The sequence below is a fragment of the Rhinoderma darwinii genome, chromosome 8 (assembly GCF_050947455.1).
Source record: "Rhinoderma darwinii isolate aRhiDar2 chromosome 8, aRhiDar2.hap1, whole genome shotgun sequence".
Classification (NCBI taxonomy): Eukaryota; Metazoa; Chordata; class Amphibia; order Anura; family Rhinodermatidae; genus Rhinoderma; species Rhinoderma darwinii.
The window spans coordinates 26,232,059-26,259,133 of NC_134694.1; the positions used below are offsets into that span (position 1 = coordinate 26,232,059).

Here is a 27,075-nt window from a genome sequence, read left to right on the forward strand (position 1 = left end):
GCATTAGTCAGCAGTTCTGTCAGAATTGACAGAACACAACGGACTCCATGACGGAACCTGATGGACCCCATTGGTAGTCCGTCAGAAACCATTTGTATCCGCTGTACTCATCAGACAATGCGCCGTGGTTTCTGTTATAAACGGAAAGCACAACGCAAGTGTGAACACAACCTTATGGAAGGAATGCTTGAAGCTTTTCTATATTACTGCATATCAATAAAGTTGATCGTGAGCGTAGGAATTTGTATAATAAACCATGACGTTCAATGTGAAAAACAAAAAGAGAAGAAAACGAATGTCAAGTATGAGACGCAGTATTACTCACCTCAAATCTTTCAACTGGATCTTCCTGCTGTGCTTGCTGCTCCCTCATCATGTGATACTCACGCTCGTATTTCTTGAGCTTTTTTTGACTAATCTGCAATGTAAAAAAAAAGAGAAATTTATTTTGAATGTAATATATTTCTACCTTAAGGTTAATTATGTGGAAAGATGTCATAGACCCCCCCCCCCCCAAAAAAAAACAAACAAACATACAGCTACTAGGACCCCTACCTATTGGGAGAACAGGGGTTCCATACACACTCCATTCAAGCCTTTGGATATTATGGACAGCTGATTCCGTAACTCCCATAGACTTTAATGGAGAGGGCTGCAACCATGCGCCGCCAACTGTTACATTCAACACCTGTCTGGATGCACCGGACGCCTCACCTGGCGCTACAGGTATCATGGGACCCCCATCCTCCTGATAGATGGGAGGACCAAGGTAAGACACCCACCTATCAGACATTTTTGCCATATCCTGTGGAACCTATGGTGGGAACACCCCTTTAAATATATAGTAAACATATAAAGATAAATAAACCTGCATGAAGATGCCAACAGATTTATAAGGATTAATCAAACGTCAAGTTGATAAATAAAAACACATTTCAGTCTGTGCATGTCGTGGTTAAACGATCCTAACTTTATTATTCCTTAGGCTGCCAAAACTATTTTTTCATTGAACAAAACGTTTCTTACACTTTTGCTAATTGATAAAATTTACAAACTCACACAAAAATAAAGTATTCATATAGGTTCCCTATTTCGTTGTGGTAGTTTTGATATATAATTGTCTCAGAAGACTGGTCTTTAGCGACGCTTTGGGTTGGCGCGGTTGTATATTTTTTTGTTATCTATAGATCTTTTTTAAATTACATAATATATCCCCCCCCCCCCCACAATTAAGTCATAAAAGACCTCTTGGGGACTTTCACACTTTGCATAAAAAGGGTATAGGAGAAGAGAGTCACAGCCCATTAAAGTCTATGGAGAGGGGCGGGGGAGCAGGAGAAGAGAGAAAGACACAGATGTGCAGCAGCTTCTGATAAAATTGATGTCACCCCAGTGCTGGAACCTCAGCTACACTGCTCATTACTGCTGTATAATCTCCTCCATGCTGCTGCTGCTTTATATACAGGGTGACTAAAAAAGAATGGCGCAAAAGTAAAGACCTGTAGTTAAAGTTACATCAGTGGTAAACGGCCAGTGACTGAAAGCCAAAAAAAAAACTGTCTTAGTTGCCCATAGCAACCAATCACAGCACAGCTTTCATTTTCAAAAGCCAAATTTGAAATGCGCTTCCATAGTGGGACAGACATAAGATCACGACATCGAAGCAAGAAAGAGCTTTTGGTTTTGGATTTTGCAAGAACGGGGTCTGTTGTGACAGTACGGCAAAACTTTCAGAATAAATTTGGTAAATGTGCTCTGCGTAGAAACTGCATTTCGCATTGGGTGAAGCAATTCAAAATCACTGGGTGTTTATGTCATGGAAAAAGTCCGGGCCGCCCAAAGACTTCAGAAGAGAAAGCGAACAAGACTCGAGCCGTGTACGAGTGTAGTCCTAGAAAGTTGACCAGGCTGACTAGTATGGAACTACAGGTGCCACAAATCACAGTATGGCGAATCTTAGGAAAAGTCTGTGTTGTAAGCCATACAGATTACATCTTCTTCAGGAACTGAAACCAGACGACAAACCGAAACGCCGTGACTTTTGCATTGACTTGCAGGGCCGATTGGAAGAGGACGAATTCGCTGACAGGCTGGTGTTCAGCTGTGAGGCTAACTTTCACCTCAGTGGGAATGCCAATCGCCACAACGTTATAATTAGGGGTTCAGAAAAACCATGTGCCCTTATCGAGCACATGAGGGACTCACCCAAAGTAAATGTGTTCTGTGCAATGATCAGGTGCAAGGTCTACGGTCCCTTCTTTTTTGCTGAGGAGAGGATACTATCACCGGCCACTCCTACCTGGACATGTTATGCCACAGATAGAGGAAGATCTGCCAAATGTAGTCTATCAGCAGGATGGTGCACCTCCACATTTCCGTTTAAATGTTCGCTGATAACTGAATGAAACTCTACAGGAAGGTAAAATCAGCCGCGCCGGAAACAACAATTCACCAATGTTGCGCTGGCCTTCACTATCGCCAAATCTAAAACCCTGCGACTTCTTTCTGTTTGGCTACAACAAGGACTCAGTGTATCTGTCCCCCCAGCCACAGGATCTGAACGACCCGAGACAACACATCACTAAAACAGTGGAGTCCATATCCGAGCATATGCTGGCATGCGTCTGGACAGAAATGGACTACCACCTAGACATTTGCTGTCGCCAATGGAAATGACATTGAACGTTTGTAGTGTATAGATAAAACTTGGACAAATAGTGTCTTTTCATGTTAATACATTTTTGTTATATTCTCTCGGTTATAAATACTGTGGCTATAATTTTGCACCATCCTTTCTGAATCACCCTGTATATGCATAGATATGACGTATCACTGTTGTGTAAGGGTTCCGTCGTTTTGACAGAATGAATAACGCAGTCAACTACAGTATAGTTTCCGTCAAAACGACGGAACCCTTAAACAACGGTGACAAAAGGAAACCATTTCCACCGGATCCGTCACCATTGAAATCAATGGTGATGCAAACGGAAACCTATGGCTTGTTTTTCAGTCAAGCTTCCGTTCATGGGTTCCCTTGACGGAAAGCTCAGACGAAACCCATAAACGGAGCCCCGACGCAGATGTGAATGAAGCCTTAGAGTGAGGGCTGCTCTTCACTCTGGTTAATGAGGCGCCTCTCTATGATGTCCATATGCTGTAATAAGGAATATAAAATAGGGGCTGCCTTGATGAGACAAGCCCCGGCATGGTTATCTAGAAATACAGAACAATTCACGTTGTATCGTTTACAGATTACAGCGCTAAACAATTAGCAGGTGCATAACTAGAAGTTAAAAAGATCAAATTAAAAAATAAAAAAGTTAATGAAGTTATTCAGATACGTTTGTGCCAGCAAGTCATCTGTCCGCCATGGTCCTTAAATAGATAAATGGAGGCAAGATATTTCCATGCAGGCCTAGGAGGACTGGCCTAGTGTGTGGTGACAGACGTCCTGGAATACTGCTTTAATCTATTGGACTTTATGTTGTGCTATAAATGGTTACAGACCAGAAGCATGTGAAAAAGTCTGATAAGTGAGAAAAGGTTCCATAATAACACAGATAAGAGACAGAATACAGTAATCTGCAGGATACTTACAAACGTGAATCAGCAAAGAGGAGCAGCCACTGACTGCAGCTTTCCTCAGGCATACTGAGACTACAGACAGGATATCCTTGGATGGAAACAAAACCTCCTGCATTATTAACCACTTTCCAGAATAGCAGGACTCACTAACAGCGGGCATGGAGCACAGAGCTGAGCCAACAATTACAGATACTGATCATGGGGCAAAGAGTTAAATGCTGGACGCCTGGCAGCACAGATCAGCCATGAGAGGGTATCCGAAGACGGCATCAGTAATGCAAAAGTGGGAACATTTCACACGATTCACTATGATTGTTATCGACTCTGCATGTCGGTTCACCTTTTACTTACTGAAAATCGGATTTGTGGCCCAATTAGTCAGCAATATTGTGAGTTGTGTACCGATAGCAAAAACGAATACTTTTCAAGAAGCTCCAAAGTAAAGACCTAATAAAAGAGCTGCTAATATCTTTCATACATAGGTATGGAAATGTTTCTGGAAGTTCTCAGAGCTGGAGATATGCGATAAGTGAATATGAGAGCTGAGATGGTCCAGTTCCCGAGACCACTGGCAAACCGAATGTGACCTCTGCAGGGGAAATATAGTATTACATGGCAGCCATCCATAGAAATAGCCATCCATCTAAGACCCCTGCACATCACATTTTTCCCCTACGTTTAGCGTCTTATGGCCTCTGTCTGGCGGTATACCGCAAAATAAAACGTAGTAAAAAACTATGCTATTCTATCCCACGTAGTAAAAAAAACATATACACCAAAGGTAAACTTTTATTTTACAATGAAAGCCTATAGGTGATGGATTGCTGTATGGCTCTAACAGACCTTCATTAAATGTGTACGTCCGGAAGCTCCAGTGACGTAACTGTCCATATATCACTGAAGCTTCCCCAGCCAAACTCACTCCTTGCCTGTATCTTTAAGGGTATGTTCACACGCAAACGTAAAATACGTCTGAAATTACGGAGCCGTTTTCAGACGAAAACAGCTCCTGAATTTCAGACGTTTTGACAAGTGCACGCGTTTTTCGCGGCGTCCATTACGGACGTAATTGGTGCTGTTTTTCAATGGAGTCAATGAAAAACGGCTCCAATTACGTCCCAAGAAGTGACATGCACTTCTTTGAGGCAGCCGTCTTTTTACGCGCCGTCTTTTGACAGCGGTGCGTAAAAAAAAAGCCTATCTGCACAGAACATCGTAAGACCCATTGAATTCAATGGGCAGATGTTTGCCGACGCTTTGGAGCCGTTTTTTCGGCCGTAATTCCTGGCGAAAAACGCCGGAATTACGTCCGTAAATAGGGGGCGTGTGAACATACCTTAACTCACACAACAGTCTTGGGGGGGGGGGGGGTCAGGTACTGGAGTTATCACATCTCACGAGGCTTTCGTGTGAAAACGGTATAGGCTTGACCTGAGGAATAAACTGCAGCTGGCTGGGAGCAGCAGCGGTGTGTCCCAGGAGTTGGAGGCTTCACCTCTGTGAATGCTCTGTTGGAAACTCCAGAAAGGCTCCTGCGGCCCTGCCCATATATGGACAGTTGCATCAGGAGTTTCCCCAGGGCCGGACCCCGGCTGTGGCAGCGATATGTCTCACTGTTTGCTTATACAGTGGGACACATTGCAGATTTCCGTCTAAGGTATAGGTCGGGAGTCCTCATGACCTATACCTCCGACAGAACGTTTAAAGTGTACTGAGTAGGGGGGGCCTAATACATGGACTTCCCGTATCTGCGAAAGCCACTGCTCTCCGCTCTGGCTCATAAAGGGAGGTCCTGAGCGAGTGAGCTCTCTCTATGACATCTATACACTGTAATGGGGTATATGAACAGGGGCATTGTTTTAGTTACTTTGCTCCATGGGAGAAGATTTATAGAAGTTTTCGGTGTTCCGCTTTTGATATAAAGAGTTGGTAATTAAAAAATATTTTCAGTATTTGATCGATATGTTTTCATTGCGGATTTGATAGTCATCCTTTTGGCGACATATTTGTTCTCTCTTTTTGTATTAATGTAACAAAATAAATTTAAATAAATATACAGTTAAAGAAACAAATATAAATTTTCAAAAACTACAGCCAGCTTACGAAGTACAAGAGATTGAATTCAACTGCACAGTTAACGTAGATAAGAAAGACTTTACACATACAAACCATTAAATATAGACAATGAATATAAGGCCGGGGATACAGAGCAAAGCGTAGCCGACGAGATATCATACAATGCCACAATCATTTGCATATACTCTCTTTGCAAAGAGACAGCGCTGGGGAAGTATTCCAAAATATATATATATATTTTTATTCTACCTCCTCTCACACCTAATTTAACACAGTGCCCGTGTGGCTCCCGGATGGATTCCTAGCTGCAGTCTCCTAGTCTGACAAGCACATATTTCTTACCCCCAAGCCCCTATTTGCTTTTATTTTGTGATGATGCCCTATGTGCGCCGGGCGTTCTCGCTCTTTCATACCCTCATACTCAAAATAATAAAAAGAGGCTCATGTATTAGCGCATTGTAAATTTAGTCCAAACAAAATAAGACCATGGTCCCCATGACTGAAACGGTTCTAATGAAATGTGCTTTTTTCAAGAGCAGGGTTGAGAATAAAAGAGGTATTAGTTGTTTTTGCAGGATTGACAATTTTTTATAAAATTGTTCACAGTGGTCCACACACATAAAAACTAAAACACCTAGAAAAGGAGGCTTATACCCAAAAGCTTTTAAAGGGTAACGAAACTTTCAGAAAACGTCAGAAGTTTTGATCGGTGGGGGTCCGAGCACTGAGACCCCCATCGATCGCTAAAATGAAGCGGCAGTAGCACTCGGGTGAGCGCTGAGCCTCTTCGTTTCTGATCAGCTTTACTCGGAAAGCCGATGTAACAGTGTACGGGACTTTCTATTGAGTCCGTATACTGTTACATTGGCTTTCCGAGAAAAGCGATCAGAAACCAAGCGACTCAGCGCTCACCCGAGCGTTTCTGCCGCTTTGTTTTAGCGATCGTTGGGGATCTCAGTGCTCGGACCTCCACCTATCAAATCTTCTGACATGTCACTATGGCATGTCAGAAGTTTTCTGAAAGTTTCGTTGCACTTTAACCCCTTCATGACTGCCATACGGCTATATATGTTCTAACTGCCGATGCCCCGTGCAGTTAGCACGTGTACAAACGTTGACAGCCTGGAACGGGTTTAATGAGTCCAGTGCGGCTTCAGTGTGAGAAGCACTGCACTCTCATGTAGGCCGGGGCTTTGAGAGCCCCGGAATACACCCCCCATTGTAGATAGAACCACCCACAACCCCCTGTATGCAGCGCAAATCCCTCTGTAGATAGCGCCACCTAAGCTCCCTCCAGCATCGGAATCTCCGGCCAGCGCTCTGGCCGAGGATTCCACTCCTAGAGGGAGCCCCCGCCGTCTCTCCATCCACGCTGTAGATCGTGCCACCTCCCTGTAGATAGCAACCCCCCCCCCACTGTAGATAGTGCTACCTGAACTGACTCTAGGAGCGGAATCCCCGGTGTCAGATCGCACTGGCTAGGGATTCCTTTGCTAGAGAGAGCCCCTGACGTCACTGTCCATTTGGACAGTGATGTTAGTGGCTCTCTCTAGGATCGGAATCCCCGGCCGACACTCTGGCTGGAGATTCCGCTACTGGAGAAGCCCCTGGTGGCACTATCCATATATGGACAGTGACGTCAGGGGCAACTCCTGGATTGGAATCGCTGCTCTGGCATGGGTTTCCGCTTTTTGCGCTAACCCCTGACGTCATTGTCCATATATGGACAGACATCAGGGGCTTCCTGTAGGGGCGGAAACTTCGGCAAGATTTACAGGAAGGGGGTGCCATTTACGGGGGGAGGGGGTGGCGCTATCTGCAGCGGGGATATTGCTAAATACAGTGGGGATGTTGCCATCTACAGGGTGTGGCGCTATTTACAGGGGGTGTGGTGCTATCTACAGGTGGGTGCTATATACAGGGGGTGTGTTACTATCTACATGAGTACTGTGGCAAATGCCAGTTAAAAAACGGTCAGACGGCCGGGAAATGGATTCAAATTTTGAGAAACATTGATGCAAAACAGCCATGAAAAGCAGTTGATTCATTGTTGACTGCCATTTTTTTTCACGGTCGTGTGTATATAGCCTGCTTCACTCTCCCCTCACAGTGATCCCAGTGTGACGGAGAGAGAGAACGACTAATGGTTACAGAGCTCTACAGTATATTATATATATATATATATATATATATATATATATATATATATAGTGGTTTTTCTTTTATTTTTAGTGATTCGTCTGCTCATAGTAAAAATTTAAAATACTGTATTAATTAAACCAATCCAGAAAATGAAAGCCTCATAAGTCTCGTAAAAAAAAATAAAAAAATTAAAAATAGTTGTGATATTCAAAGCGCTTCCAAAGATATTATCGTTTTAACAAGTGCATATCAAAAAATGGAAAATTTGACCTGGACACAGGGGCATCAATGACCCTTGGTCATGAAAGGGTTAATGACCTTGTGAATGGGATGGATAACAACGTGTCCGTTTTTGCCGACGATACAAAACATTGTAGGATACTCAAAACTCAAACTTTTAAATATTACAGAAAGACCAAGATAAGCTGGCAGCATGGGCAAAAACATGGCAGATGACATTGAAAGTTGATAAATGTAAAGTAATGCAATTAGGACGCAATAATAATGGTGCAGTATCTGAAAAAAAAACAATGAAAAGGATCGCTGTACTACGAGCGCCGCTGACCCTTAACTTTCTTAATCAGTGGGAGTCTTAGCGTCTAGAGCCATACCAATTATGATACTTTGCATTTTTTTCCTAGTGTTTTCTTTTAATATAAACAGTTAAAATGATATAGCAATTCCAATATTATAATGAGTTATACATCCATAATAGTAGCACATGCATATCTGCAGCACATGTTTATGTTCGCTGTAATAAGAACGACCTCTTAATGCCTTTGAAGGCAATTGGTTACATATATACCCCAGCTACTTGTTAACATGACATACGTTATCACACATAAAGGAGGACTAGCTGTATTTACACCATTTTCTGATTCTTACAATGAACTCCCCTGATGCCATAATGAGAATATGCAATGATCCGGAACAGTGGAACTATCCTGGAAATTGCATTATCAGGTATAACAGATGGCTTTATTGTCTGATCATGCACTACAAGAACTCTCTCAGATTAACATATTCATGTAGTCATGAAAGCTGAAAAATCCCCTAGAGGTGCGTAGGACATCATAGTAAAAGTAGAAAATATCTTTGTGATCAGTAATGTGCAGGAAAGGAGACACGTGAGAGGTTTATTACATTAGCGGAGTGCAGTAGAATTGCGCTAATCTGAATAACTGGCGGTTTTTTGTGTGTGGCAATTACAATTTGAAGCTTTTTTTCCGCTAAGTCAGCAGGATGTCACATCAAATAACATACATTGTAAAATATTCTACCATGTGAAATGTATCATCAAAAGTGTATGAACCTGGGCGCGGGACTTCAATGAATGATCCATCAATCAGAGTCAGCCACGAGATTTACCTTTAGGTTGCAGGCCAGTTCCATCAACTTTTTAGCATTGTCCTCAGAACGATATCTCTTTGGAAGTTGAACACGGAAGAATTTTAGGGCACCCTCAAAATCTGTAAGTAGCAGGTCGTCCTTAGAGGTCTAGGAGAAATTAGAGCGCAGAGGTTCTGTATCAGTGGGAAAAACTAAATAGACAGTGTAAATCTAGCCAGTCAGGATACTGCTGTATACTTCTATGCTTTACCATACTAGAACTACGAAAGCACAAAAAAATGTCACATACCTTTAATAATCCCAGTGCAACGTTAAAAATGACACTTATTCCCTGTGGACAAAAAAAAAAATCTGAATTAAATAAAGAATGTATAGCACAGTACTTATCTTTAAGGGCATTACATTTATGGCACTTATAGGACCCCCCCCCCTCCCCTAACTATCAGGAGAACAGGCATTCAATGTGGATAGGCCATAAGTGTCAAAAAGGTCTGTTTAAGGGCTCAATCAGACGTGCGTGTATCACATCTGTGTGACGGCCGTTAAACCAACGGACACATGTATTTCAATAGGGCCGTTCACGCGACCGTTGTTTCAAGGGAGCGTGTGAAGGGTCCGTGAAAAAATAGGACATCCTATTTTTTTGCGCTTCACGCATCCCTCGACTAGTCTATGGGGGATGTATGATAACGCATCCTGAAGAGGTGCAGCTCGAAACGGCCACGTTCGTGTGAATGTAGCCAAACACTAGTCCATTATCTTTACAAATCACTAGTTTCTAATTAGACGTTAACTAGCCAGTATACAATTACAATGAAAAGTAAGTGAACCCCTTGGCATTATTTGGATTTCTTCATTTATTACTAATAAAATGTGATCTGTTATCAATTATAGTCAAATACAATGTAACTAAACTGATGACACACAAACAGTTGTGCTGTTCATGTCTTTTTTTGAGCTTATTGCGTAAACATCCACAGCGCAGGGATAAAAAGTAAGTGAACCCTTTTTTAAAAAAATCATATTCTTATTAAATTTTCAAATCAAATCATAGACACATGTCAATTAGCCCCAAAATCCCACCCCCTTTCCGGGCATATTTGTACATTGCACATCAAACATTAATACAGTATTATAGGTGGCTACCGCGCAGGGTAGGAAGTCGAAGGCCACTTAAACAGAATCAAGGATCAGCACATATCATGGATACACATTTCAATATAATACATATTGGGATAGAACTCAACACCCAGTAAATGACAACATTTCCTTATCTATTCCCTGAGTTCCGGAGGCTCAGTGCCGTAGGGGAGTCACATTCTGTCCCTCAGCAGAGAAGTATTTACTAACCCAGGTGTGTCAAGCCACGGCTGCCCCAGCTTTTCACTTTTTTTTAGGTACCTTGCGTTTACAAAATACGGCCCTTTTGTCATTAACATAACATTTACTTTGCCAAGAAACTCAGCTTTAGAAGGCGATACAGGTTGTATCCAATGGAATGCTAATAGTTTCCTCGCTACATAAAGGAGACGTCCCACCGCCGCTTCGCCCTGTGAATCTAATGGAAGTTCTTCAAGATATCCAAATACAGATCTTCGGGTCCCTGGATACACATATTGAGTATGCCTCAGCTATAATTTCAAGAACTTCCCACCAGTATTCGTGCAACTGCACGCAACTCCATAACATATGTATAACAACTGCAGTTTCCGGTTCGCAAATTGGACACCTCACATCTGCACCTACTCCTATGCAATATAGTAACTGTGGCGTCTTGTACAGTCTATGTAGTATGTATAGCTGTGACAGGGACGTGAACTCCATACAGTCCGTAATATTTCTTAATTATTTAAGCTTGTCCCAGACCTTCTGAATCAGCTGTACTGTCGAGAAACTCGACTGTCTCGAGCCAAATCCCTCCCTTTCTAAGACCGACATCAGTGTACCCCTACCAGACATTGTTGTCAGGATAGCCGCCGATACCCCTTCAACCGTCTCATCCCCCACCCCTTCAAATGTTGACATTGTGCTGCTAAATAATATAACCCGGGATTTGGAAGGGCAAGTCCCCCTTCGGCCTTGGTCCTTTGTAGGATTTCCAGCCTCGGGTGCCCTTTTCTCCAAATGAAATCCCTAAAATATGTGTTAATCCTATGAAATCTGCTAAGGGGAAGCCATACTGGGGAAATATGCAACACATATTGGAGGTGTGGAATTTGTACCATCTTTATCAGATTGACTCGCCCGATCACTGAAAGATGCAATTTACACCAGGCCGTTACTTTGACCCTAAATTTCTGAAGCAAGGTTTTCAGATCCTCAAAATCTCCCACAGCAGCTGTTACTTCAATACCCAAATATCTTTATTGTTGGACACACGAGACTGATACCCCTCTGTATTCCATAGGTGTTCTATCGGATCAACTGGTAAAAGGGAAAATTTGTGCCAGTTAATAGTCAGCCCTGACATGGTGCTAAATTCGTCAATTAATGACATAACGGCAGACTGGGATGAAACCGTGTCCCCTAAAAAGAGCAGGACTTCATCAGCGTACAAAGCAATCTTATTGTCCAGCTCCCTATATTTGATTCCCTGAATATCTGTAGACAACCTAATGGCCGCCGGCAAAGGCTCAATGGCTATGGCAAACAGCAGTGGTGACAAAGGGCATCCCTGTAGTGTTCCTTGGGATAGTGAGAAGCTTTTGGACATCCCACTATTGGCTCTAATACAGGCTTGGGGCCTTGAATACAGCATCTTAATCCATTAAATAAACTCCAGTCCAAAACCCATACACCTCAACACTTGCCACAGGTAGTTTCATTCAATGCTGTCAAATGCTTTATGCGCATCCAGTGAGAATATAGCCCTATGTCCCATATTGTCAGATGGCAACTGGAGACTGAGGAATAATCAAAGGATATGAATAGAGGTTGATTTTTCGGGCATAAATCATATCTGATCTGAATGTATAAACCGTCATTATGGCTTTGTTCAATCCATTAGCTAGTGCCTTAGCCAGAACTTTAACATCCATAGACAAGATATTGGGCGGTACGACTCGGGGAGTTGGGAGCTCTTTTCCCTCTTTAGGTAATACCACTATGACCGCTTCTCTCATATAGTGCAGCAGCGTCGCCTGTGCCAAAGACTGCTCAAAGACCTCTAGTAGCTTAGGTAACAGTATGTCCCCATACTGCTTATAGAGTTCAGTGGGCAAGCCATCTACCCCTGGGGCTTTTTCATTAGCCATATCTTTCACTGCGTCTTCCAGTTCTACCAGGGACAAGGGTGATTCCAACAGGTTTCTATCCTCATTCGATAGCCTTGGCAGATTATTCTTCACTCGAAATGTCTGAATCTCTTCACTAGATACAGATGCCCTGGATGTGTACAAAGAGGAGTAAAATTGTTCTAACACATCTAGAATACTCAAAGTATCATATACCACAGTCTCAGAGTGTTTAGGTGAGCGAATACAAGATTGGCCTTGTTGAGCCTTTGATATCATTGACAGCAGGTTTCCCACATTTCCCCTTCTTCAAAGAATCAGTGTTAAGCTAATTGGATTTGCTAAAAATTGGATTCAAAACATACTGCTAGCTCCCTAGATTTAGTTTTAACTATGTTAATAGATTTAATGAGACTTCCTCTAAAATACAAACCATATGAGTAGAAGCCGTCCCGATTGAGCTCAAAATATTCCAATGGGCATTTTCGTGTAACCGCACTGATCACCCCGTGTGACAGCCAGAAGGGATTAAGTTTCCACAAAGTGGATCCCCTGCCCTTCCTGTCCGTGAGAGATGTCCCTACATTCAGAGGTGAGTGGTCAGAGAGGTACCTCGGCAGATATTCCACATCATGTACTAGCGGTAAGAGTAGAGAGTTACCCGGTGCCAGGTCAATTCTAGACAAGGAGCCATATGTGGAGGAGCAACAGGAATATTGTATGGAAATCGGGTTCTCCAGTTATCTGCCAAGGCCACCGCTCTAAGCAATACCCCAAAAGGTGTCATCGTCGGTCCTAGCGACTGGTGGTCTACCCTGCATCTAGCTAGAGTAGAATCCAAGACATTGCTAGAATCCCCGGTGATAATACTCGGTATCTCTGGAATTTTAGACCAAAACTCCAACACTCTCTTCAGAACATTCCTGGAAAAAGGAGGGGGTATGTAGATATTGACAATGATAAACAGTTGGTGACAAATAGTACATAGAACACAAATACATCTGCGCTCTTTGTCTATGTCTTCCTCCATACATTGACGTGAACCCTTGAATTTAATAACCTGTAGATCCTCCTTTAGTAGCAATTCCCTCCACCAAACACGTTCTGTGGTTGCAAACAAGATCTGCACAACGTTGAGGAGGCATTTTGGACCATTCACGCCTACAAATGTTTTTCAGTTCATCTATATTTCTGGTATGCCTTGTGTTCACAGCTCTCTTCTGGTCATGCCACAGCATCTCGATAGGGTTAAGGTCAGGACTCTGTTTTTGAATGGCCAAGTCACAAACCTTCCTCTTTCTCAACTATTCTTTAGTTGATTCACCTGTGTGTGTTGGGTCATTGTCTTGTTGCGTCACCCAACATCCCTTGAGCTTGAGGACATGGACTGATGCCCTTACATTCTCCTGTAAAATTGTTTACATACAAATTTGAATTCATTATTTCCTCAATGATCGCAAGGCATCCAGGCCCTGAGGCAGCCCCAAACTTTGATGCTCCCTCCCCCATGCTTCACAGTTGGGATGATGTTTTTTTTATATTGGTGTGCAATGTTCTTTTTCCTCCAAACATAGCGTTGTGCATTAGTGCTAAAAAGTTCCACTTTTATCTCATCTGGCCATAGAACATGTTCTCAGAAGCAGCGTAGAACATCGAGGTGCTCTCAGGCAAACCGGAGACGTGGAATATTTTTATGGACAGCAGCGCCATCCTCTATGGAGTCCTTCTATTAGCACAATGGTTCTTCAGTGTTTTTCTAATAGTGGACACATGAACAGAGGTTTTTGCAGTACGTACAGTCATCAGTAGGTCTTTTGCGGTTACCCTTGGGTTCCTTCTCACCTCTTTCAAGATTGCCTGTTGTGTGCTTGGTGCGACCTGAATTTTCTCCATTTGTAGACAATTTGTCCAACTGTGGATTGATGTACTGAACATCAAGTTCCTTAGCAATGCTTTTGTAGCCTTTTCCAGCTTCTTGCGTCTCTATAACGAGGTCGTCTGAAAGTTGTTTGCCTTAAGGAACAATTCACTCTAAACAATAGGGCAGATTGCGTCTAAAAATGTGCCAAATTGGGACTTCGATAACAATCGGACCACATTTTATTAGTAATCAATGCGAAAATTCAGGTAAATCCAAAGGGCTTACTTACTTTTTCTTGCAACTGAAAACGTTAAAATGATGGTTTAGATTTGGGCTTGATTGATTGTGCCGTCCTAAGCAGTTAGACAGAGGGCGGAGCAATGGTTGTCATGGCAGCCGGGGGCCTATTGAAGGTCCCCATGTCTGTCATTTTAACACTCCTATTAAGCCCTGACAGAAGTAATGCAGTGTATCATACAAGTGATCAAATTTTAAAGTCCGCAAGTGGGATTAAAAAAAAAATATTAAATATCAATTACATCTAAGTTCATTACATAGAAGTGATGGATATTAGGTGAAGCCTGTGTGAGACAGGTAGGACCCACTGTCGGCTGAGCTGTCCAATTTTTGAACGAAAGTTCATTTGAAAGTTGCTTAAAGAACACAAAATAAATTAATTTAATAATAAAAAATGCTTACAAATGTGGCCATAGCCTTTAAGGGTCCTAGAATATGGCAAAACAAACCTTTTTATTTCAAGTGTTTTATTTTGTAACGGTGGTAAAACATAAAATTAAAACTATAAAACTTTGGTATCGCTGCAATTAAACAAATTAAAACTGGCTGAGGCGGGTAGGGGTTCAGATGGGAACATGTGCCACTTAGAATGCTCGATGCTTGCACAAATTAATCAGAGTACATTTACACTTTGTGCGGCCACATATGTACAAAACCATACCCGCATGCGGTGGCCAATGGCCACACGATTTTGGGTAATACCACACGTAGGGTATGTTCCCTTGTGATGGTAAACCTTGGTGTTCCGTGTATACCTCTGCTTGAATGTACACAACTTTATATATTAGGCAATAGTAGAATATACCAGCAATAGTTACATTTCTCTGGCAACAAGCATCAGCAATGTTCAATACAGTTTGTCTATCGAACATCGGATAGAAACAAAATAGTATGTAAGCTTTACCTCATGCACACGATCGTATCCGCAAATACGGTTCCGTATTGCTTTATAGTCATCAGCAAAGTACCCATTTCTGCTGAATGGTATCCGCAAATACGGTCCGTAGTGCATCCGTATATACGGATCCGCAAAAAAAAGAGGTCTGGTTGATGGGAAATCCCCTGTGTCGCTTAGCAACACTTCTGTATTTGCGGATGGCTATCCGTATTTGGGGACGCACCTCCGCAGCCATCCGCAATTTTGGTTTTCCCCGTAGACTTCTATGGAGGAGTCCGTGCCGCAATTGCGGACCAAGAATGGACATGCTCCATAATTCCCGGCACAGTTCTGCGGAACGGACACTCATCCGTAGCGATACGGAAAGGTGTCCGTATTCAATGGAAGTGAATGGGTCAGTTTTTACGGACCGTAATTGCGGTCCGCAAAAACTGAGGTTTTTTACGGTCATGTGCATGGGGCCTATTAAGAAGAGATTCAGCCTTATAATGCGATTCCCTAATAAATCTGCAATCTACACTTTAAATATACTCAAAAGTAAGATATTGAGCCAAATGACAGAACAATATTCTATACAGTATATAGAATTATAAAGTAGTGATATTAACAATGGTCTACATCTTCTCCTTACAAAAGTCAGAAAATAATATAATATACCATATAAAATTGTTGTATGTTAAAATAATTATAAAAACCGGGACATGAAAAAGAATCACTTCGCGTCTTTATGCTTCAGTACAACTAGGAACACCGATTCTCCATAGTCTTCTCCAAGAAAAAGTTCAAAATCTACAGAGGTTTCGTATTTTAATCTAAAAACTGGGACTTTAATCGCAATGCGCCTTAGTGTATACCACTGGAAATTTACTGTATTATGGTTGAACACAGGAATTGAATGGATATTTATTATGGTGCCAGCAGAGGGCAGTGCAGGGCCAAAAATCAGGACTATAGCGGTAGAGGTTTGTTCAGTCTTTCTGTGAGTCGTAACCTTGACAATTCCTACAACATCACTGCATTTATTCCATTAGAAGGTTCTCTATTGGTGACAATAAAATATGCCATCAATAGTTCAATTTTTATTTTTTTTAAGATGTCCACTTTGAACAATTTTTATTTGTTAGCAGGGTTCCCCCGACAACATGATCACATAGTGATCCGCTGCTGGGCCCTTAGCAATGATTTGGTGGGGGACCCCAGCAGCAGTTACGTTCCCTTACAATTCCCTATTAAAATCTATGGGATTTCCATGTAACTCATGGATGTGTTGAGTCCTCCAGAGCGAGAGATGCTCATAGTAGCTGCTCTCCACGAAGGCTAAGGCCTCATGCACACAAACTTATTTTTGTCCTCCTGTAAATACTGGCGTAAATACGGGTCCTTGGTCACACGTATTCGACCCGTAATGTACCAGTATTTACGGACACGTGCTCGTAAATACGGGTCCGGTGTCACCAGTATTCCACCCGTATTTACAGGCACGTTTTCGCTGCAAAATTGCACTGCGCTAATCGGCAGCCTCTTCTCTCTCTCAGTGCAGGATAAAGAGAAGGGGCAGCCCTTTCCGAGGTAAAAGTAAAAGAAATTCATACTTACCCGGCCGTTGTCTTGGTGACGCGTGCCTCTTTCGACATCCAGTCCGACCTCCCTGGATGACGCGGCAGTCCATGTGACCGCTGCAGCCTGTGATTGGCCTGTGATTGGCTGCAGCGGTCACATGGGCTGAAACGTCATCCCGGGAGGCCGGACTGGAGGAAGAAGCAGGGAGTTCTGGGTAAGTATGAACTTCTATTTACTTTACACGTTGATCTATATTGTGATCGGTAGTCACTGTCCCTTGTGCTGAAAGAGTTACTGCCGATCAGTTAACTCTTTCAGCACCCTGGACAGTGACTATCCACTGACGTCGCCTAGCAACGCTCCCGTAATTACGGGTGCACACACGTAGTCACCCGTAATTACGGTAGCCCCATAGACTTCTATGGGCCTGCCCGTACCGTAATTACGGCCTAAAATAGGACATGTTCTATATTTTTCAACGGCCCGGACACCTTCCCGTAAGCATACGGGGAGGTACCCGTGGCCAATAGAAGTCTATGGGCCCGTAATTAAGGGCCGTAATTACAGCCCGTGATTACGGGCGTATTTACGTTCGTGTGCATGGGGCCTAAGGGATGGGGGTCCTGGATGGGGACCCCATCTATTCACTCAGAATTGCATAATAGGGCGTTTATAACAATTTCTTTTTAAATCTAGACAAAGTTTTTGTTATGAATTTATCCTAAAGGGACATTAAGTTTTATTCAGTGAAATCATGTGCGAAAGTTTTCAAAAACTATTGTACAATATACCAACCTCACACAAGAGCAAGTCAATGATGTGGAAGACCATGTATAGAGGGAACTTGGCAGTAAACAGTGTCAGAAACCATTGGGAAGCGTACATGTGAGCTTCAAGACTTATCTCCAGAAAGTGAGAGTACAGGTCTGCAATATATTCCTGCCAAACAGAGAAAAATATATATTATTGAAAATGTTTATTACAGTATTTATTGCATTCATTTACTAGTCCTTCTCAATGAATTAGAATATCATCAAAAAGTTAATTTCAGTAATTCAATTCAAAAACTGAAACTCATATTATATGGATTTATTACACACAGAGTGATCTATTTCCAGCATTTTTTTCTTTTAATGTTGATGATTATGGCAACAGTTAATGAAAACCCAAAATTTGGTGTCTCAGAAAATTAGAATATTATAGAAGCCCAATTTCAAAAATGATTTTTAATACCGAGATGTTGTCCTACTGAAAATTATGCACAGTATCTCCCCCTCAATACCTGGTTGGGGCTCCTTTTGCATGAATTACTGCATCAATGCGGCGTGGCATGGAGGTGATCAGCCTGTGGCACTGCTGAGGGGTTATCAATGCGGCGTGGCATGGAGGTGATCAGCCTGTGGCACTGCTGAGGGGTTATCAATGCGGCGTGGCATGGAGGTGATCAGCCTGTGGCACTGCTGAGGTGTTATCAATGCGGCGTGGCATGGAGGCGATCAGCCTGTGGCACTGCTGAGGTGTGATCAATGCGGCGTGGCATGGAGGCGATCAGCCTGTGGCACTGCTGAGGTGTTATGGAAGCCCAGGTTGTTTTGATATTGGCCTTCAGCTTGTCTGCATTGTTGGGTCTGGTGTCTCATCTTCCTCTTGATAATACCCTATAGATTCTCTATGAGGTTTAGGTCAGGCGAGTTTGCTGGCCAATCAAGCGCAGTGATACTGTGGTTATTAAACCAGGTATTGGTAGTTTTGGCAGTGTGGGCAGGTGCCAAGTCCTGCTGGAAAATCAAATCAGCATCTCCATAAAGCTGTCAGCAGAGGGAAGCATGAAGTGCTGTAAAATTTCCTGCTAGATGCTGCGATGACTCTGGACTTGATATAACACAGTGGACCAACACCAGCAGATGACGTGGCCCCCAAACCATCACTGACTGTGGAAACTTCACCATGCACCACGAGCAACTTGGATTGATGCCTCTCCGCTCTTCCTCCGGACCTTAATTTCCAAATGAAATGCAAAATTTACTTTCATCTGAAAACAGGACTATGGACCACTGAGCAACAGACCAGTCCTTTTTCTCCTTAGCCCAGGTAAGACGCTTCTAACGTGGTCTCTGGTCATGAGTGGCTTGACACAAGGAATGCGACGGTTGTAGCCCATGTCCTGGATACCTCTGTGTGTGGGGGCTCTTGAAGCACTGACTACAGCTGCAGTCCACTCCTTGTAACTTTCCCCCAGATTCTTGAATAGCCTTTTCTTGACAATCCTTTAAGGCTGCGGTTATCCCTGTTGCTTGTGCACCTTTTTCTACCACACTTCTTCCTTCCTGTCAACTTTCCATTAATATGCTTGGATACAGCACTCTGTGAACAGCCAGCTTCTTTAATAATGTCCTTGTGTGGCGTACCCTCCTTGTGGAGGGTGTCAATGACTGTCTTCTGGACAACTGTCAAGTCAGCAGTCTTCCCCATGATTGTGTAGCCTACTGAACCAGACTGTTGGACCATTTAACCCCTTAAGGACGCAGCCTAGTTTGGGCCTTAAGGCTCAGAGCCCATTTTTCAAATCTGACATATTTCACTTTATGTGGTAATAACGTCGGAATGCTTAAACCTATCCAAGCGATTCTGAGATTGTTTTCTCGTGACACTTTGGGCTTCATGTTCGTGGTAAAATTTGGTCGATATATTCAGTCTTTATTTGTGAAAAATTGCAAAATTTAGAGAAAATTTACAAAAAATAGCATTTTTCAGAATTTAAATGCATCTGCTTGAAAAACAGACGGTTATACCACCCAAAATAGTTACTAGTTCACATTTCCCATATGTCTACTTTAGATTGGCATCGTTTTTTGAACATTATTTTATTTTTCTTGGACGTTACAAGGTTTAGAACATAAACAGCAATTTCTCATATTCTTAAGAAAATTTCAAAAGCCTTTTTTTGAAGGTGCCAGTTCAGTTCTGAAGTGGATTTGAGGGGCCTATGTATTAGAAACCCCCATAAAACACCCCATTTTAAAAACTAGACCCCTCAAAGTATTCAAAACAGCATATAGAAAGTTTTTTAACCCTTCAGGCATTTCACAGGAATTAAAGCAAATTGGAAATGAAATTTGCAAATTTCATTTTTTCTGCTGAATTTCAATTTTATTCAATTTTTTTTTAGTAACAGAGAAGGTTTTACCAGAGAAACACTACTAAATATGTATTGTCCAGATTCTGCAGTTTTTAGAAATGTCCCACATGTGGCCCTACTGCGCTCGTGGACTAAAACACAAGCCCTAGAAGCAAAGAAGCACCTAGTGCATTTTGAGGCCTCTTTTTTATTAGAATATATTTTAGGCAGCATGCCAGGTTTGAAGAGGCGTTGAGGTATCAAAACAATGGAAACCCACCAGAAGTGACCCCATTTTGGAAATTACACCCCTCAAGGAATTCATTTATGGTTTTTGTTATCATTTTGACCGCACAGTTTTTTCACAGCACCTATTTGAATTGGGCTGTGAAATGAAAAAAATGATATTTTTTCCAATAAAATGTCATTTTTGATCAAATTTTCTTATTTTCACAGGGAACAACATACCCCATTTTGTTGCCCAATTTGTCCTTAGTGCGGCAATACCCCATTTGTGGTGATAAACTGCCGTTTGGGCCCATGGGAGGGCTCAGAAGGAAAGGAGCGCTATGTGTTTGTTGGAGTCCAGATTTTGCTGGATTGGTTTTCGGGTGCCATGTCGCATTTGCAGAGCCCCAGAGGTATCAAAGCAATGGAAACCCACCAGAAGTGACCCCATTTTGGAAACTACACCCCTCAAGGAATTCATTTATGGTTTTTGTTATCATTTTGACCGCACAGGTTTTTCACAGCACCTATTTGAATTGGGCTGTGAAATGAAAAAAATGATATTTTTTCCAATAAGATGTCATTTTTGATCAAAATTTCTTATTTTCACAAGGAACAACATACCCCATTTTGTTGCCAAATTTGTCCTTAGTGCGGCAATACCCCATTTGTGGTGATAAACTGCCCTTTGGGCCCATGGGAGGGCTCAGAAGGAAAGGACCACCATTTGGCCTACTGGAGCTTTTCTGGTGCTAAGTCATGTGTGCAGAAGCCCCTGAGGTACCAGTACAGTTGAAACCCCCGAGAAGTGACCCCATTTTAAAAACTACACCCCTTAAGACATTCATCTAGAGGTGTAGTGAGCATTTTGACCCCACAGGTACTGTGTAAAAGATAATGCGCAGCAGATGGTGCAGTGTGAGATTTGCAATTTTATATATGTATATGCCATTTCAGTGTCCAATATAGTGTGCCCAGCATGCGCCACGGGAGATATACACCCCTTAAATTGTAATGTGGGTTCTCCTGGGTACGACAATACCCTACATGTGGCTGTTATCAGCTGCCTGGGCATACGGCAGGGCTCAGAAGGGAAAGATGAGGGGGGTAAGCTGTGCGGAGTGCATCAGGGTAAATTAAAAATCAAGGGATGTATGATACATTTTAAAACAATCTTTTATACAGAGCCCTGGTTTTTCGGGACACGTGTCACATTGGTATATTGTGTTCTTCCTTATCCCCCTCTTATAGCAGACTCTGCACCTCTTTTGACTCTTTCCCTTTCCACCGGTTTGGGGACCTTCTCCTGGAAAGTGTTGCCCTGGTACGATGCGTGTGGCCTCGCTTCCAGAAGTACTGGGTGCCCCCCCTTCCTGGTCCCTAAAGATTAGATCTTGAAATTCCAGGAAAGTTCCCCTCTGGCCTGCACATCGACGTAGCACATACGCATTGTACAAAGCCATCTGTATGATGTGCCCGGCCAGCTTCTTATACCACACCGCATGGCGCTGTAGGGCTTCAGGACTTGATTTGACAAGTCCATCCCTCCCATGTACCTATTGTAGTCCAGGATGCAGTCTGGTTTGGGGGTGGCCTTTCCTTCATATATCCTAAACCTGTAGGTATACCCTGATGCACTCTCGCACAGCTTATACATCTTCACGCCATACCTTGCCCTCTTACCTGGCAGGTACTGGCGGAATTGAACCCTCCCTTTAAAATGTACCAGGGACTCATCAATAGAAAAACACTTCTCGGGGGTGTATGCTTGGGAAAACCGGGCACTGGAACGGTCTAATAGGGGTCTCCGTTTATACAAACGGTCAAAACTGGGGTCATCTCGGAGTGGGCACGGCTCATTATCCGTATAATGTAAGAAGCGAAGTATTGCCTCATTTTTTTTTTTTTTTAGGTTCCAGTTCATTTCTGAAGTTGCTTTGAGGGGCCCATATATTAGAAACCCCTATCAAACACCCCATTTTAGAAACTAGACCCCTCAAAGTATTCACAACAGCATTTAGAAAGTTTATGAACCCTTTAGGTGTTTCACAGAAATTTAGAGCAAAGTAGAGGTGAAATTTACTCTTTTTATACCATTTTTTTTATAACACAAAAGGATTTATCAGAGAAACACAAATTAATACGTATTGTCCAGATTCTGCAGTTTAGAGAAATATCCCACATGTGGCCCTCGGGCGGTAATGGACTGAAGCACCGGCCTCCGAAGCAAAGGAGCACCTAGCGGATTTTGAGCCCTCTTTTTTATTAGGCACCATGTCCGGTTTGAAGAGGTCTTGTGGTGCCAAAACATTGGAAACCCCCCAAAAGTGACCCCAATTTGGAAACTAGACCCCCTTGAGGAATCCATTGCAGTTTTCATGGGGTGCATGCGGCTTTTTGATCAGTTTTTATTCCATTTTTAGGTGGCGTGGTGACTAATAAACAGCAATTCTACTATTGTTTTTGTATATTTTTTTTTTTTACAGCGTTCACCGTGCGCTATAAATGACATATTCACTTTATTCTGCGGGGCGATACGATTATGGCGATACCAGATGTTTATAGTTTTTGTTTATGTCTTATGGCGTTTGCACAATAAAATACGTTTTGTAAACAATCATTCACTTTTTGTGTTACCTTATTCTAAGAGCCATAACGTTTTTATTTTTCAATCAATAAAGCCGTGCGAGGACTTATTTTTTGCGTAACGAACTGTATTTTCCATCAGTACCATTTTTAGGTACATGCGACTTTTTGATCTCTTTTTATTCCATTTTTTGGGAGGTGAAGTGACCAAACAATTGTGATTGTGGTACGGTTTATTAATATTTTTTTTTACGGCGTTCACCGTGCGGGATAAATAACAAAATAATTTTGTAGTTCAGGCCGTTACGGACGCGGCGATACCAATTATGTATAGTTTATTTGTTTGTTTATATATTTTTATTAATAATAAATGACTGACAAGGTAAAAAGGGGGACTTTTACTTTTATTACTTTTAAAACTTTTATTTTCTTATTTTTACACATCTTTTTTTAACTTTTTTTTAACTTTATTACTTTGTCCCACTAGGGGACTTGAGGGCAGGAGGCCCTGATCGCTATTCTAATACACTGCACTACATGCGTAGTGCAGTGTATTAGAACTGTCAGCTACTCACTGACAGCAAGCATAGTGGGTCCTGACGTTGTCAGGACCCACTAGGCTTCCGTCTATGGCATAGCCGGACGCCATTGTTTGGTGTCCGGTTGCCATAGTCACCATCGCCGGCCGCTATCGCGTAGCAGGCCGGCGATGGCAGCTTAACCCCTAAAAAGCCGCGATCTCTATAGAACGCGGCTTTTAAGGGGTTAATCAGCGGGGACACAGCGATCGGTCCCCGCTGTAGGAGCTGTGACAGCTGCTGAACAAGACAGCAGCGTCACAGCTCCTGTATGTGTCGGGAGGACGGCCGAAACGGCCGTTACTCCCGAGACGTACTATTACGGCATGGAGCGCGAACGATACAGCTGCCATGACGTAATAGTACGTCCAGGAGCGGGAAGGGGTTAAAGGCTTAGGAAACCTTTGCAGGTGTTTTGTGTTGATTAGCTTCTTAGATTATGACACCATGAGTCTACAATCTTCAATTTTTACCCAATATTCTAATTTTCTGAGACACTAAAGTATGGGTTTCCATTAACGGTTAGCCATAATCATCAACATTAAAAGAAAAAAATGCTGGAAATAGATCACTCTGTGTGTAATGAATCTATATAATATAGGAGTTTCACTTTTTGAATTGATTAACGGAAATAAATTAACTTATTGATGATATTCTAATTAATTGAGGACTAGTATATAGCACCATCATATACCACAGCGCTGTACAGAGATTGTCATCTCTCACATCGGTCCCTGTCTCCATTGGGCTCACAATCTAAATTCCAGTTAACCCCTTAAGGACACGGCCAATTTTAGCCTTGAGGACAGAGCAATTTTTTTTACATTTCCCTCTTTGCATCCCGACGCTCATAACGCTTTTATTTTTTGTACGACGTAGTTGTATGAGACTTTGTTTTTTGCGGGACGAGTTGTACTTTATGTACGTACCATTTTTTGGTACAAATACATTATCGTTTAATTTCTATAAATTTTTAATTAGATTAAAATGCAGAAAAAAAGCAGTTGTGCAGCAGTTTTAATATTTTTTTTTTTACACCATACACCGATCATAATAAATAATGGTATACATTTGTAGTACAGGTTGTTACGGTCGTGGCGATACCAAATATGTCTGTATTATTTCATGTTTTGGGACTTATATTTTAAAAAGTTGATTTATTATAAAAAATTTGTATTTCTGTGTATTTTATTTACTTTTTATTTATTTATTTATCATTATTTTTTTTTTACATTCATTTAACTTTTTTTTTTAATCCCATAAAGGGATTTATCATTTTGATTTTTATTTTGTAACTGCAATGTACTGGCATAGATCTATATGCCAGTACATTAGCCTGTTACTGATCGTACACAGGCAGTTGTTAGGGCATACCTCAGTATGCCCTAACAACAGGAAATATGTTCAGACAGCCCTGGGGTCCTTCACTGGACCCTGGGCTGTCTGGCCATATGAGTTATGGGCTTTGATCGCGTCACAGTTATTTTCTGTGACGCGATCAATGTGCAGTCCCCTCTCCTTGAACGCCGCGATCAGCTGTCATCGCGGCGTTCAAAGGGTTAACAGCGGAGAGATGTTTCTCTTCTCTCCGCTGTCAGAGCGGGGCCGTGGCTGTGTATTACAGCCGTTGCCCCGCTCTCGATCGCACACACAGAGACGGCAGGGACGGCTGTCACACAGGACGAGTATGCTCGTCCTAATGCGCGAAGTGCTCGCCGCTCAGGACGAGCATACTCGTCCTGTGTCGGCAACCAGTTAAACCGATCAGTATGTTTTTGGAATAATGCTTATGTCATGCTAAACGTACTGGTGTGACGTGAAGAATGATACCTACATCGTAAACATAGCACATTGTATTAAATAAAATATATACTGTTTTAAATTAAATATATACTGATAATTCTGTATGAATTACCACTACATTGCCTTTTCAAATCCATTTGCTCTGCACTGAACCCAAAACTCACAAAATATCTGCAGATGGAAAACCCTGGTTATAGTTTTATGAAAAATGTACTGTTTTAGCGCTGCAGCTTCTATGTATCCACTTCATATAGAAGCGGCATCATGTAAGCTGAATCAGTTAGTGAGCTGGAGTGACAGCCCGGCTGACAGCGACTCCTGTGTGCCCTTGACGCCATAGATGCTGCAGCGCCAAGGAGGTACAAAAATTAGAATTCAAACCATATTAAAAAATTAGGCAAAAACACATACATTACATAAAAAAATGTCATCAAAGGCTTTCATACTCTTTAAAAATAAGAAAATATGAATTTACATGGCTACCCAATTAAACGTGTCAGCAATTTTTAATGACTAACCATAGTTTATTATCTACAGGTATTTGTTTGAGCCTTTAGGGCCTTCATCGGTGAAGAGGGCTGATTTTGGGGAAATGTATTATTACATGCGGCCCATTCAGATGAATGTCCAACCGTAAAAATTCAACAACGTCTTGGATCTACCAGAGTGAAAGATCAGCTCTGGCTCAGAGAAGAGGTCCGGGTGGGGGTCCATAATAGAGCATAAAAATTGTACTGATAGAAAGACCCTTTAATGTACAGACCACCTGCAGTGAAGTATTTGAACATCATTCTTACTAATCCTACCCTCCAAATTCCTACTTTTAAGAGACTCAATGAGAAGGTAAACAAATGTTTTCAAATTTTCGGGAGAAATTCAACTATTTCTGCTGCTACCAAAAATAGCCAAGCCAAACAGGAATGTCTCCAGGTGTAGAAGCAGACTGAGTGGCGGGCATTGAAACGGCCAGACCTGCAGTGTACCGGTTGCGTCTGAAAGAGACATATTACTGGAGGCAGAAGCTGACGGAGAATGTATGTGAATGGCTTTGGAGAATAAGCTTCAGGTAAACTAAGGATGAAGCAAGTAGACCTCTCTCTTGAGCACGGTAATAAAGGAAGTCAAACAGAGTCACGCAGGTGTATTCCTAAGTATTAAAGGAGTTTGCCCATTAGGGACATTTAGGACATATCCACAGGATATGTCATACATGTCAGATAGATGCGGGTCCCATCTCTAGAACGGGGGCCCCCCAAACCCCGTTCTACCTCTCTGTGTTGTGGCTGAAGCGTGTGATTTCCGACCATGTAGAAGAAAACATCGTAGCTCGCAGAGCTGCGCTGTTTCTGTAAGTCCCATAGAACTGAATGGTAGTTACGGAAACCGTGTAGCTCAGCGAGCTACGATGTTTTCTTCTTCATGATCGGAAATCACACGCTTGAATTCACAAGCAAAAATGGGGGGTTTTGCCTTCCTCTGGATCAACAAGGTGGGATTATAGGTTGGACTTGATGAACCTGTGTCTTTGTCAACTATGTAACTATATATATTTATTGAAAGCAGGGTGACTCAGTGTTTAGCATGGTTTCTGGTCCTGGATTCAAATATGGCCAAGAAAAACATCTGCATGGAGACTGCTCTCCAGCGTTTGCATGGGTTTCCTCCAGTCCCCCCCCCCACCTCAAAAACATACTAGGAGATAGTAGGGTAACCCGCGCTGGAGGGATTGTTTTTATTTCAATTCATAGAGTTCCTGGGTT

General features: G+C 42.3%; 1 protein-coding gene across 1 annotated transcript in view; it reads right to left on the bottom strand.

Moving 5' to 3' along the window:
* Nucleotides 1-27,075, bottom strand: part of RABGAP1 (RAB GTPase activating protein 1) — a 163,926-nt gene that overhangs the window by 20,215 nt on the left and 116,636 nt on the right. The window contains exons 17-20 of the mRNA XM_075835522.1: nt 17,798-17,941; nt 9,443-9,484; nt 9,172-9,300; nt 326-418 (exon numbers count right to left, since the gene is read on the bottom strand). Of these exons, the coding sequence (XP_075691637.1) occupies nt 326-418; nt 9,172-9,300; nt 9,443-9,484; nt 17,798-17,941 (408 nt within the window). The remainder of the gene's footprint in view (nt 1-325; nt 419-9,171; nt 9,301-9,442; nt 9,485-17,797; nt 17,942-27,075) is intronic.